This window comes from Clytia hemisphaerica, unplaced genomic scaffold (genome assembly GCF_902728285.1).
Source record: "Clytia hemisphaerica strain Z4C2 unplaced genomic scaffold, Clytia hemisphaerica genome assembly, whole genome shotgun sequence".
NCBI classification, from domain to species: domain Eukaryota; kingdom Metazoa; phylum Cnidaria; class Hydrozoa; order Leptothecata; family Clytiidae; genus Clytia; species Clytia hemisphaerica.
The window spans coordinates 475273-489818 of record NW_027103555.1 but is presented as its reverse complement, the minus strand read 5'-3'; the positions used below and the strand labels follow the sequence as shown (position 1 = coordinate 489818).

General features: G+C 35.8%; 2 protein-coding genes and 1 long non-coding RNA gene across 3 annotated transcripts in view; 2 read left to right on the top strand and 1 right to left on the bottom strand.

Moving 5' to 3' along the window:
- Positions 1-1315: 1315 nt before the first annotated feature.
- Positions 1316-3223, top strand: LOC136800455 (uncharacterized). The gene is made up of 2 exons (XR_010845711.1): positions 1316-1538; positions 2572-3223. It is a non-coding gene; the product is annotated as an uncharacterized lncRNA (long non-coding RNA).
- Positions 3224-4391: 1168 nt separating this feature from the next.
- The window catches only part of LOC136800453 (general transcription factor IIH subunit 1-like), a 29982-nt gene continuing 19827 nt past the window's right edge, over positions 4392-14546 (bottom strand). Inside the window, exons 14-16 of the mRNA XM_067057110.1 lie at positions 12470-12585; positions 5770-5856; positions 4392-4666 (exon numbers count right to left, since the gene is read on the bottom strand). Coding sequence (XP_066913211.1) covers positions 4574-4666; positions 5770-5856; positions 12470-12585 — 296 coding nt within the window. The 3' untranslated portion in view covers positions 4392-4573. The remainder of the gene's footprint in view (positions 4667-5769; positions 5857-12469; positions 12586-14546) is intronic.
- LOC136800454 (uncharacterized) lies at positions 7760-9613 on the top strand. The gene is made up of 3 exons (XM_067057112.1): positions 7760-7899; positions 8422-8473; positions 9060-9613. The coding sequence occupies exons 1-3, from the start codon at positions 7834-7836 to the stop codon at positions 9515-9517; spliced, it is 576 nt and encodes a 191-aa protein (XP_066913213.1). The 5' UTR covers positions 7760-7833; the 3' UTR covers positions 9518-9613.

The window sequence follows — 14546 nt, the reverse complement described above, 5'->3', positions numbered from 1 at the left end:
ACTGTGAGGAGGCGAGCTGGCGAGAGAGGTGGTCAAACACATACACACAGCTATGTTGCTCTCACGCACGGGGAAGGAGGAGGTTGCACCATAGATATATAAAAGCGCCCTATGAAACACATATTTTTTTGACGCTTTCAGGTAGCCATCCACCACCGGGAATTCAAAGAGGTTTAAGTTCTGGAAATTTTAAAAACGTACTTTCAGTGTTAAAACATTCAACCAATTTATAGGGATGCACCCTGAAAATCTTAATTCTTAACTTACGGTACTTAACCTAAGCCTGTTTTTATCAGGGGGTGCTTTTTTGCTAATAGCTCACTATTTTTCAACACTTTTAATATAATCTTATTAGCAGCATGTATACCAAATTTTACAACTATACACTAACTAGATCAGGTTTTACGACTTTGCTTTGTACAGGCAGGTCATAAAGCTAGCTAAAACCCTGTAAAAATCTAAAATCACAAAGTCTTAAATTTAGCATAACTTTTGATATAGGCATCTCGTAGGTATCTAATTAACTTCAAATCAAATTTTGACAGGTTTTGAGTATCAATGATAAATCTTTAGAAAATATGGGGTGGCTTAGTCCCTTAGCAACCAGAGTAATCAAAAGAGAGCTCTTATAATAAAAGCTTTACCCTACTGCCCTTTAATCCTATCACAAACAATTTCATTCCAAACCATGTTGTTTTCTCTCCAACTTTCGACCCTCGGACCCTTACCAGGACTAAAAAGGAAAAAAAAAATTGTGAATTTTACGACCCTTACCGGGACAAATTTGACTAATTTTGACCAAATTTCGATCTTTCTTGGGGTAACAAGTTGAAATTTTTCTATTTCTCCTACCCTTAGTGGGTTGAAATTTGATTTTCTGATTTTTCCGACCCTTAGCTAGCCTGTCAGACGAAAACCGCTTTTTTATCGCGATTTAACGTCTGTTACTTTTTGCCGTGGAATCGAATGTTCTTGGACGGGAAAGTCCGTCCAAGATTTTCTCTTCGGCGCGGTGCATTTTGCCGTGACTTTGGACAAGTTGCACTCCATCGCATGTGCCTTTTTCTGATTTTCAAGAAGTCATTGCATTGCTTCGAGCGGTAAAGTTAAAATAGATTTTCGAACTTTCGAATTTTGTGATTCGAATGTTGAAAATTGTTTGAGTGATTTTTTTAAATATTTCCCTACTATAGGAGAATATTTGTTAAAACGGCCTTTTTCCGTTTCTTTCTCTTCTTCGTCCATTTTCGATGTTAATGTTTTCTTTATTCGTGCTGCACATTATGACTAGGCTCTTCAGTCACGTGACTAAAAATCTTCGCGAAGATTTAGCGGGGAAAAAATAGTATCCTTCTATCAAAATATGGCAGGGACCAGTTTTTCATAAAAAAAATGATTGTGTGTAAAGCTCAGAGGACTGCCTGAGTTTCTCTCGTGTGTGCTGAATTTATTTTTCCCATAAGGAGAAGAAGAAGGGTGGAGAAAGAAGCTGAAACACATGGAAATCCAATCCATTCCTATCTTGACTTGAGAAGAAGGTGAGCATAAATTTCTTTCTGATTTCCATCATGTATATATTGTCTAGATATTAATGGTCAAAACTTGGAAAAGCTTGCACTCTTCTCAGTGCCCCATTTTGAGCCTTGATGCCAGATGCTAAAAAGAAAACTAGATCATAATAGATGCTTTTACTCCCTGTTTACCTTTTTGTATGCTCCCCTCCCTTGTATCTTTTGTGTGTGCTCTCTGGGATCCTTTGGTACGTTTTGTGTGGTCCTTTTTGTACACTACCCATGGTCCTTTTTGAATGCTTTCAGGGTACCTTTTGTACGCTCTCCGTTGGTCCTTTTTGTGTGTTCCTGGGTACCTTTTTGTACGCTCCCCGTGTACCTTATTGTACGTTGTTCCAGTGTATCTTATTGTGCCGTTCCCCGTATACATTATTGTACGTACCCCATGTACCTTATTGTACGTTCCCCAGTACCTTATTGTATGTTCCCCGTGTATATACCTTATTGTACGTTCCCTGTAGGCTCCCTGTGTACCTTATTGTACGTTCCCCGTGAACCTTATTTTATGTTCCCGTCTACCTTATTGTATGTTCCCAGCGTACCTTATTGTACGTTCCCAGTGTACCTTATTGTACGTTCCCAGTATACCTTATTGTATGTTCCCCGTGAACCTTATTGTATGTTCCCCGTGAACCTTATTGTACGTTACCAGTGTACCTTATTGTACATTCCTCGTGTACCTTATTGTACGTTCCCCTTGTACCTTATTGTACGTTCCCCTTGTACCTTATTGTACGTTCCCCTTGTACCTTATTGTACGTTCCCTGTGAACCTTATTGTATGTTCCCCGTGAACCTTATTGTATGTTCCCATAAACTTCTTTAATGGCTCAGTTTATATGCATGGCAAACATAGCTCAAACCATCAAGCAGAGTCTCACCCTGTTAAAGTCTTTTTTTTTGGGAGATTTCAGCGAATGACCACACATTTGGCATTGATTACTGTAAAGAGAATATTTCCCATTATGAAATTTTGAATTTTTCTTTCCTTTCACATTCAGGTGCCAGGATTACAAATTCAACAAAGTTTGACGACCTCTAAAGCTGACAATACAATGTAACTTGCTAGCAATGATGTAATGATAATGTTGCACATAATGAGAATATGAACAAAGATAAACATTCTTGCAATAATTGAACCAAGGAACTCTATTGTTCCAAGATGTGATTTAATGATCAATGATACAAATGTCATGGAGTTTAGTTTATCAAGACACAAATTTCACAAAAAAGTTTGCTGGAAAGTGTTGCAAATATTCAGCAATACTGTAACTAAATATGGGACAATTTCAAGGTTGACAATTTGGTATATTATCACATGAATACTAATGTAACAGATGTTATGCACTGGAAATCTAAATCTGTAAAGAAGGAGATCCATTTTTAAGTAACTTTTTATTTGTGGATGATATAATATGGTGGTTTAAAATATTGATGACAAGGAAGTTTTTCATATGAAACTAATGTGTACAACATATTTCGATATCTCCCAAATTCATATTGCCATATTTCCATATTAGTCCCTTAGTAGACAGTCTCAAGATATTTTGGCACTTTCTTACTCAGATGAGTCTTAGAATAATATCAACTTGTAAATCTAAGATTTTATTTCCTTAATGAAGGTAAAAACCAATATTAGTTGAATAAAATACATTTATTTTTGTGTTAAAATGGTTATCATTTGCATGCAATTTTTTAACAAGCTTTTAGACTATCATCTGTGAACATGTCTATGAAATAAGGACAATTTTTAGCAGGAATATGGTTAAATTTTGTTTTGCATCAGATATTGCTTAATATAAAGGCTTTAATAAATCTAAGTTACTAAGTTGGGGCTTTAGGATAATCTGTGGGGTTCGACTGCGACTACAATCTATGCTCTGAGCTATTGGAGGAAATATTTAACCACATCTTTGTGGCTCTTGTTTTGTTTTGAAAAGTGAATGCCTCTTTCTTGAAAAGAAACAAAAATCTGCGGAAGGATGAGAAAGAAGATGGAAATTTTATCATTGCATCAACAGCAGCAGGGTCGTTGGGTTATTCCCATAAAAGTTTAATCTCTCGGCTTCTACAATCCTGTTATGGTGAATGAAATTTCTTTGCTTTGCGTTGGATCCTAGCCATAATAGTGCTGATGATGATATACGAACTTGATTTTTGGACTTTTTGTATGTTTTGGGATGGCAACGAATATCTTTTGGATATGACTTGAAACCTAGAAGAATTTATCCCTCGCTTATTCCAGTGGAAAGAAGAACTGTTTGTTTGTTATTGTTTTTATTGGCGGTTCGACGTGGTTTACTTACTGACGTGGCTTGTTTGAAAATGTGACATAAATTGAATTGTAGAATGTAAAAATTGACATACGATTGAAAGTATAAAACTGAATCGTCCATTCCAGTCTTTGCTTTCGAGTTCCGTGTTTTTCCCGCCTTTATGCACTCCTCACGGAATCGACGTCACCCTCCACCACAGTACGATAACTTTCGACAAACGCTTCAAAGTGTAACTGACCATAAAACAAAGAAAAAATTTGGTTTGTGGGAAGGTACTGGCTAACCCTTAGCAGGACTTTGGAAATCCAAAAAAGGTACCCTTAAGGGGGGCACATACCCCCCCCCCCGGGCTTTTTGGGTACCTTTATCATAAACTTCCAATCTTTTGAATTTCCACCACACGATACTAACCCTTAGCAGGACTTTAAGTATCTGAAAATCAGTACTACTGAGAGATTTATATTATTGTATGATTTAAATTTTACAATCTCAATGAAGCGTGGATATCATTCATGGAAAGCTCCAAATAATTCTCTAAGTCAAAGTAAGAGAAAATGAAATTTCGTTTCATCATGGATTTTCATTATTTCAATGATTTTTACATTATCAACCAATAACGAAATAGGAGGATAAAAAATAAGAGCTATGTACAAAAGATATTTATAAAATTGATATACTAACCAGAGTCAAATGGGGTCGGATCGATTAACGTAAAAATAACACCCATTCAAACTTTGATGTTCTTAGCCGTTCGTTTTTCTTCCCACGTTCGAAATTTCTTCAATGCTTCTTCGATCATTCTCGCAAGATGAGTTCCAAGCTGCGTATCAAAACAAAATGAATAAATTTGAGAGAAATCAATATATAGCTGCTTGATTTATTAGTTGACAGCCAACTAACCGAGTCAATCAAGCACGTATTCACAAGACACACGGCTTACGGCAATATAGCATTTTCGGCACTTTAAAGACATTTTTGTATCTTCGGATTTTGAAGTTTGCCTCGGAATACTATTCATTCACAACTGAAGAATAAACTAAACCAAGTGATTGATAATCAATCTAGCTAAGATTTCTAGGCTAACATCCAACCATGACCCAGCGTATTATCAGCTTTTTGAAGATTGCTGACAACACAAGATAAGATTCTCTTGAGTTTATCAGCATTGCGATATAGCCAAAGGTGAGAGTTGAATCGAACTCATGTAAAATACTAGGAAGGCAACTTTATTTCCTACACAAGTCACACGCATAGAGTTTGAAGCCCTTAAGTTTGCCTCACATTTAGAAATTTAGTTTGAAAAACACATGCGTCACGTGTTCTGAATGGGAAAGAGGTGGCTTCATTTTTGGATCTAAACCCTTTCGGGGCTTTGAAATCAATGACCACACGGCCCATGACTTCTAAAACATAAGAAGAAAAGAACACAAAAAAAGTGTTAGATTCAGTCCGTGATCCGAGATATGGCGAGTGATGCCTTTAGAGTAGAGTATTTGGCTGTATCTCATTGTTCATAAGAAGAAAAGCTTGAGAGGAACAAGCGCGAGGTTGGCTGTCGACGATCATCTCGTCTACAAAGTGAATAATTTAAGAGGCATGGATAAATTTGAAAATGAGTTCAGCCCGGGGCGAAGTGAGCCGTGGCGGAGGTGTTTACAGTGTTTATTTCAAACTCTACCGCCACTATTTTTCCCGTAAACCACTGTGGTGGCTGTAAGCTCTGCGCATATATTTTTCCAGGGTTTAATACCCCTCTAACGGACGCTAGAATCGTCTTTAATAAGGAGAGGGAGACACAGAAGATTTCAAAACAGGCTTTCGTAGAGCTTTTATCCTGCGTTACAGAAGGTAAAACTATATTTAACACACTAAATAAACCTTCTTGTTAATAGGGTAAGTAAAAGCCCAGTGCTTGATACATACCTGATCACAGGAAGCTGGTTGCATATTGATGAAGTTGGCTAATTTTGTATCACGGTATTTCTCGATCGATGTCGCCATTCGCCGGACCTGAACAATAGAAAAAAAGTCTGACATGCATAGAATGGCTACTACCAGACTGTGCCTTTATTTACCGCGAGTATCATGGGATTTCTTTGAAATAGAAGTTGTGGTCTTAAAAGCATATAGATTTTTTCATACTAACTGTCAGCAATAACCAACAATTTATGACGTAATTAGGAGAAAAAATTATGAGAAAATATATTGAAAAGAATAGCTCTCGCATTTCCATATCGTTCTGCTTTGAAGCTAAATAAATCAGCTGCGCTGGAAGGTCAGCCCAACATGCTAAGAAAGATAAGAATCACGAATCACGAAAAGCGCTTGGGGGGCCTTTTACATGTCTTCTACCCCAAGCCTGCTACAAGCCCGCTTAACGAGGCTCCTACTCAGAAATATCGCATAAACATAGGTATGATTTGTTTCAATGAATCCACTAAACCATTGCTCAAATCTGGTTCGTTTGAATGAAAACTCAGTATCAGAAATTTAGTTTCAGCTATCTGTATAGCTTAAGAATATAATAGCCGCATTCTTTTTCACCGTCCAACATGTATAGCTTATGATTTCATTTTAACTTAACATTTAAAGAATGAGTAAGGTAGACACTTGCAGTACCAAATTTTTTCGAAACACCCTCAAAATTCATCTCCTCGTCGTAAAACCGGCTTATTACCCTTATTCGCCGTAAACTTGAATAGCTTCCGTGACGTATTGAATTTTGAGTTGTCATAGTACAAACTATTCATGATATACACCACTGCAAGTCTTCGACATTACATCATAGACCTAACAGCTGATTGGTTGAAAGTGACGTAAAATCAGTCAATAAGTCACTTGCAACCAATCAGTCGTAGGGTCCGTGTGATGTACTTAATGTTAGAAGACATTGCAATGGTGAATATCATGAATAGCATAATACTTTTGTATCCACATATTTTTTCTTCTTATCATTAAAATATTCATGTGTGTTGGGATGTGATAATAAATTTCTGAAAATATTTAACCCTTAGCCCACGCGGGACGCACATGTGCGTCCGCGCCTATATACGAGGGACGCGTATACGCGTCTTTTATATGTATGGTCATTTAAGCAATGATATTTAGTTTTCTGTTGTTGTGAGAATCAAATGCTTATGATATTTGAAAAGAGCGATAAATTTCCATTCCGGAAAGTATAGGTTTCAAAGGGTTAGGATGAAGTGCGCAATCAAAACAAACATTTGAAAAACGTTCAAATTCAAGATGGAGGCGGTGAAATGACTGTTATGAAAGTTAGGTAAGGTAAGGATTTGAGATTTCTTCAAGTATTTTGGCAGTTTTAGTGCAGAATTTTTTTATCCTTCAACACATCAATGTCTTCTACTGCTGTTCTGTAAGTTTTTTATTTGTTTTTCACTAAAATCGCTTTTGAAAAAATAGATTTTCATTGGCCCATATTTTGCACTTTTTTTCGGTGTCGTAAAATGTAGTGTTGAACCTTTTGAAACTTTGACTGAGATAAAATGCAGTATAGGAGTTATGTTATGGCTCAGAAGAAAGCAGATATATTTTCCTTTTCAAAGATATATAACTTTTTAGCTGAAGTTGTTTTGTTTAAAAGTTATACCGGTTTGCGTAAAAGGTGACTTTTTATGAAAAACCACTGCGCGCTGTAGGGCCAAACACAGCGATCGACAGCGGAGTCAAAGGGTTAATTAAAAGGAATGGGGGGCAAATTTTTGAATTTGAAATTTGAATACTCGCCATCTTTGCTCCACGAAGATAACTGTTAATAAAAGTTTCCAATTGAAGAAACTAAGGTGTTGTCAAGGCAAATATTCGATTCTACTCTCAAATTTATTCATTTAAAAACATTGAACTGTCAAACTCGGTTCACAAAACAAAAATATGTTATGTTTAATATTTTGAATTTTGGTTACACATCACACGGCTTTTTATGTTTCATTTAAAGAAGAAGGAGATACTATCGGTTTTTAGTAAATTATGATATTGCCGGTGCTGTTGATGTTATTCCAAGGCTTATATTTGTCAGATGCAGTGAGATGTGAGGTAAGTTCTGGACGATGCTTTTGTCCATTGAAAATGGTTAAATCGTAAAAATTGTGTGACAATCACTTCCGCCGAATCTGCAAATGTTTGAAAGCAGGAAAGGCAGGAGAGAAACTGCTTTAAATACTCTTTCGGGCACCCAGGTGAAGAAAAAAAAGACTTTTGACCGTTTTACCTCGTTTATATGATCAAGTATAATTGAAATACGAAGAACTTTGGTGATGACCAAAATTTCCGCAAAAAGTATCGATCTGCAAGTTTAGACATTTGATGCAGACATTCAGTTGATCTTAACGGTGTTGAAGCCAATAAAGGGATGTTTGTAGATTTTGGCTTTATTTACGGGTAGTTTGTTCAGGGCTGTCATATAATAGGCGGTTAAAGGTACCTTATCGGGGAAAACTTCGTCGGGGAAAAGTGACGAAATTTTGGCAAAGTGACGAAAATTTTCCCCGATAAGGTAGTTGAAAACAAAAATAAAATGAGGTCAATGTAAATGATTCGTTTCTTTTGAATCCATAGAAAAGAAAGCCGCAAAATATGCATGGGATCAAGCCACAAGTTTCCATAAAAGGTTAGTGGATGATTATAGATTATAGATTTCCCTGAAGTCATGACGATATGAAGATCATGTTTACAAGTTACTGCCCCGTTTCGCTCCAGTATGATTTTCGTTACGGATCGAGTGTGTTCATATTGTGTTCGTAATGTATCGGAGCAAGAAAACGGAGCAGTTCCGTTCCGATGAAAAAAGTGGAGCAAAACCGTTCCGATCTGTTTCGAATTTTGACGTTCACACTTGTTTCGGAACCGTTTCATTTCGGAACCGTAACGTCTGAACATGGTCGAAATCTTTGAAAATAGGTTCTTACACGTTTCTTCCGTTAATATTCTATTGTTTTCTTGCTAAAAGTCAAAAACTTTTTACTTGAGAGTTAAGCCCAAAAAGCGATAGAGGTTTTGCTCAAGACCAATAAAGGGGATTATACAATATGTCTCCTAAACTCAAACACGTTTTATGGTCCCTTCAGTTAATTATTGCTTTGGAAATCTTACTCCATAACTCGAGATTTCCTTAACTTGGACAATTTGTGTTTCCCGTGCGTGTTCGAGAGTTATGGAGTTCTTTTTGTCAAAATTATCCGTTGTTACACTTACAGAGATGAAATCTGGAAATGGTGGACTTATCAAAATTCTACCAGTCCTATCACCAGAATGGGAACTCTCATTTAAATTTAAAATCAACAGTTTCGATTTCAACAATTTCAAACGCGTTATCAGAATAACAAACGGACAAAGTTATCCTGTATACGGATTCGCTACCCCTTCTGTTTTAATGTACCAGACAATGCTACAAGTCTCATCAGCAGTAAATGATTCCAGTGACTTTACATTCAAAAAATGGGGCATGGCATTGAATACAGTATACAATCTTAAAGTCAGTCAATATTACGTTGCCGATGGAAAGTACAGGTACACAGTGTTCTTGGATGGTGTGGAAGTGTTGTTAGCGATGAATGCAAAACCAACACAGTTTTATAACACGCAAATTCACGTTTTGGAAGGAAATGGTGCTGATTGTGACGTCACAGATCTTCGATTTATACATTTTTTGTAAACGAGTTTTCTAAATTAATTACTTTGGGTGTCGTCTGTGAAATTAAGTCCCATTGCGTATTGGGAAATTGGAGAGGACCCATACGCGAAATTAAATTCCCACCGGTTCCCGCTAAAAATTTGAATTTTTTTGGCAATCTGCGAAAATCTCTATTTTTTAAATAATTATTCTTATTATCCGATTTAAAAGAAAGTTTTGTTCATTTTCCTGGAAAAATTTTGATTTCAAGGTTTTGGCCTTTTTTTTAAATTACCGTTTCTACTACTAACCGCGAAATTAAATTCCCGCAAAAAATCAAGGAGCCCCTAATCTGCGAAATTTACCCTATTAAAGTGGAATATTGACATAAAATTGACGCTATAAATACATATTTTCAACTTAACTGATACCATAGCTACCATGAGAGAAATTGTTTTTTTTATAAACCGTCTCATTTGAATATTTTAGGCATGCTCTTTAATTGCACTTATTATGTTACCCTATCAACGACAAAAATTAATTTTCATTTTTACTATAAGTGTTTGGGGATGAAATATTTCGCTCAAAATATTGACCCCCAGACAGTTCAACGTATGTATCTCAATAAGCGGATTTGTTACAAGCTTAAAAAAAACATTTACTTTAGGCGTACAAACTTTCGCGAGCAGAAACTTTCGCGATTTTTTTTCGCCAAAGTAAATGTCTTTAGAAATTCTAGGAAGGGCCATTCGCGAAAGTTTATGCTCGCGAAAAATTCTTGACAAAATAGAAAATCTGTAAAACTTCAAACTTCAAACTTTGAATAAAATGTAACTTTTATGGCACTTTTCAGCCTGCTAAAAGACTAATGAGTCAAAGGACAAATGTTTTTAAAGCCAAATCAAGAAGTATTTGTCTCTCTAAGCCATTTTTTCATGTGAAAATTCTCAATTTTACGTCTTGATTCGCGAAAGGTTATGCTCGCGAATTATATTTTTCCGTTTAATTCGCGAAAGTAAATGTCGTGAATTTCGCGATTTTTCGTCCTCGCGAAAGTTTCTGCTCACGAAAGTTTGTACGCCTAAAGTACTTTGAATTAACTTTATCCACTTTTAATTAATAGTCAAACGTGCGCAACGCACTGGACTTAACTTCAGATGCTTCAAATTATTCATAGGCCCCATAAGCCCGAATGTAGCAAAAGATTAGTAGCCAGGTATTCAAAAATCAAAATTTTTGAACAATTAAAAGAAAGACCCCCAGATATTCACCCAACGAACAAGTGAGCAAAATTTCAGCCGAATCCGACCATTTTTTAGGTCTCTAGGCTAACCCAAACATTAAGCCTCGTTTTGGCGAAAAACTAGTCCCCAGGCCCCAAAAAACAAAATTTTCAAAAAATTAAAAATGCACCCCCAGATATTCACCCAAGGAGCATGTGTAAAATTTCAGCTAAATCCGATATTTTTTTGACGATATAGGAAGGAAGTATATCTAAAGAGGTCTGTGATTCAGACTAAGGCTGCCCTGAAATTTTTGTGAAAAACAGACAGACAGACAGACAGACAGACAGACATTGTCAGATTCAAGCTCAACTGAAGTTGAGAAAAGTCGAGAATAGCGATTACCCATATGTTCCCGAAGATCATATCAATTTGCGAGGTCTCCTTAAATCTTCTTAGAACGTGCAATCTCACTTCAACCCGACTAAATTGTTCAAACGAAATGTCATCCTTTACTAGCCCAAAAATGAATCTCGTAATTCGACGTTTAAAGCACCAATTTCGATTAATAAAAGGCGTAAAAATAAAATTTCGGGTAAAACTTTAGTCGGGAATAAAAAAATCGGGGAGACACTTTGTCTGGCTATGAAATTGTCAGGGAATTTTTACGACGGGAAAAAAATTTCGGCTTCCTCTCAAAATCTCGTCATTTTTCCCCGATATTTTTTCCCGATAAGGTGTAGCTGGGAGACCGGTCTACTCTGTTTGCGTGGTTTCGAAGTACAGCATTTAGTTAAAACGAATAATAATATAGAAATGACAGAGTAGCCGGGTATTTTTGTAGATGCCAAATCTGGTCGCAGAATTCTATTGGCTGTTAAACAATTGTTGAAATCACGTGATATTATTGTTTTGATTGGAAGTGGGTGAACCTGATTGGCTAACCTTATCAACGGCTTTTTTGGCACGAGATTCAAACCAAATGTAAACAAATTCAAACTGGGTCAAAAATACCATACTCTCAATGAGTAGCTTCTGATTGGGTTTTTGCTTATGTGGTGTAAGTTTGAATAGAGAGTATGGATCTCCAGACTAGATAAGGCGAGACTAATTTGATTAGTTGTTTTACGGACCCGACCGACTCTGGAATTCCAAAAATTGAAGTAAAAATAAAATTGATTTTAGTACCGGGTGTGGCACAGATAAGTTACCCTCTTTGAATTTATATTACAAGCAGTAACAGAAAGATTTTTCAAAGATTGCTTCGGAATCATTCAGAGGAAAGCCTAACTTAAAATTTGGTGTATTACTTTTTAATTTTGCTTCATTGGTTCAAAAGTTATGTTCAAAAACCTAAAATGTCAATTTTAAAAAATGTCAAATCTTTCTGCTACTGTCTGCAATATCAATTCAAAGAGGGTAACTTATTTGTGGTACACCCAGTAGTACATCTTTATTTTCATTGCTTTACAGACTGCCAAATTTTCAAAAATTTGGTAGCTTTTTCAAGGTTTTGAGAATTTTATGTTCAATTTTTCATTTCATCCATGAATTTGAGCTTTTTGTGTCTTTTTATTTTCTATTTTAGACTTTTGTCAAGATGTGGTAGTTTTTTGTTGCCTTTTTAGGATTTTAGAAATTCTAGTTTTATTTATATTTTTTTCGCCGACCGGCCAACTCTCTTTTTTGAGTAACTTGGTCCATAAAACAACAAATTAAATTGGCCTCGCTTAAAGGTAGTTTGGACAATCATATTTAATCATTGATTTACCTTTTCTTCGAGTTGTGGACTTTTAATAGGAAAACAACACCAAAAATGTCTCAATAGTTCAGCCACCGCCATATAATTCTTCTTCGTCTCCTGCACCATATCCTTCGAAACATTTTCTATGAAAAAAAAAACTTGATTACCTAGCTATTTAAAAAATGCGACAACACTCTAACTTGGCTGATTGGTTGTAAAAACAGTTACAAAAGTTTAAATTTCTTAAAGTCATCACATTGGTGCATTTTACAAATTTAACAATCACCCTCAGTACCACGAAATTTCTTAACACTCTTTATTCTTGTAGTCGATTAGAGTCTGCTTCCCTCTCAAGGAAATACACACGGAGTTCCCCGAGGAACTATATCAAAAAGTATGCTGCATGAGCTCTTTTGTTTTTCGCCTAAAATTAATCTACTTTGTATCATACTGTATCATGCCCCTTTTTTTTCTAGGCCGTTTCGTAAAACTGGATAGGATAACAACTTTAATGTTTCTTGCTAAAAATGAAAATGTAAATAGTCTTTCATTTTAAGCTGTTGACTTTAGTCTCGATTTTTGTTGGCCTAGATGTATTTTCAGGCTAGGAAATTGGGGGCCATTGACGTGAACTAATCACACTCTTTATTATAAGAGTCAGTGTGAGTAAAGCTTTGTCGAGGATCGTTCGTTCTTACTTTTACTTCTTTGAACCTTTTGGTTTGTTTGGATTTCAGTCATCCTAGGCTAAGTCTTATTTTCTGTTTTTTTTTAGCCTTATCGTTCGATTAAATTTTTAAATCAAAAAAGTGGTAACAAAATTTTATCAATTTCATTCTTGCCCACAGTATTCATTCTATTACCTTTTAACTGAATCACGAGAGTTTTTTGTGGCTTTCAAAAGTTTCGATCTATTTCAATCAAGTAAAACAAAAGGTTTGGTTTGCAACGTTTTTTTATGAGAACATCCAAAAATTTTGAAGCCTTCGGATGTTCTTAACTTTTCGATTTTAAGCCTAAAAATATTCTTTATATGTTCTTATTTTGACCAGTTTCTGAGCATTTTTGGCCATTTTCCTAAGAAATCTGGTGTTTTAGAGTCCGCAAAGCCTTAAAATGTTCTTAACTTGTTCTTAACATATTGGCCATCGAAGCATTACGTTCTTATATAGTTTGTTCTTATAAAAAAATGTGTATGCCGTTAGCACAATGAAAGATTATACCAATTTTGCCATAACAATTCTGCACATTTCATTATTTTATTGTTTTAAAATATAATTGATAATTTTCGAGATGGCCACAATTTTGACGAGAGGCTAGTTTTAGTTTCTTACCGTTTCATAAAGGAACACTGCAGTGAATTAATTCACCAGGGACATAGATGTTGAATTTAGGTCGATATCCTTTTCCTTGCAACTCTCATTCAAAATAATTATAACCTAACTGAACGACAACTTCTAAATTGAGATGGCGTTCAATCACAAGGAATGGCAAAAACGTCGAAAGCGAACTTCACATATTCTACATCCAGTCCATGGCACTAGGAATGGAAAATGCTTTAACATTTATCACATTATACGTCTATTTAACCGATGTTCTTAAGACGCAACACGTGGACGCATTCTACAGTGCTATATCTGCCATCTTTGTTCTATCCCAAATCTCTATGTCGTTAATTTTTGGATACTTATTCGACAGATATCGTAATTTACAAACCATGTTCTTAATTGGTAATCTATTAATAATTATTGGTAATATTTTATATGCAATCCCTTATTCAGCGTATACTTTGTTTTTTGGGCGGCTCATCTCAGGCGGAGGCGGTTATGACATCAGAACTGACTAGATCATATCCAGAAGGAGAGCTTTTGTCACAGTTCTCGGCAATGGGAATGTCGTTTGCGATCGGATATATCATGGGCCCTGTTACAAATTTTGCATTCATCAAAGCTGATTTTTGGTTTCTCGGCATTCACATTCGTTACGCTAACGGGTCGAGTTTGATCTTAAGTTTTATGTTTTTATTTGTACAAATTCTCGCCATGTTTTATGTCAGTGACCTTTCTAAGGAATATGACCTGAAAGAGATGTGCACGCGTGGAGA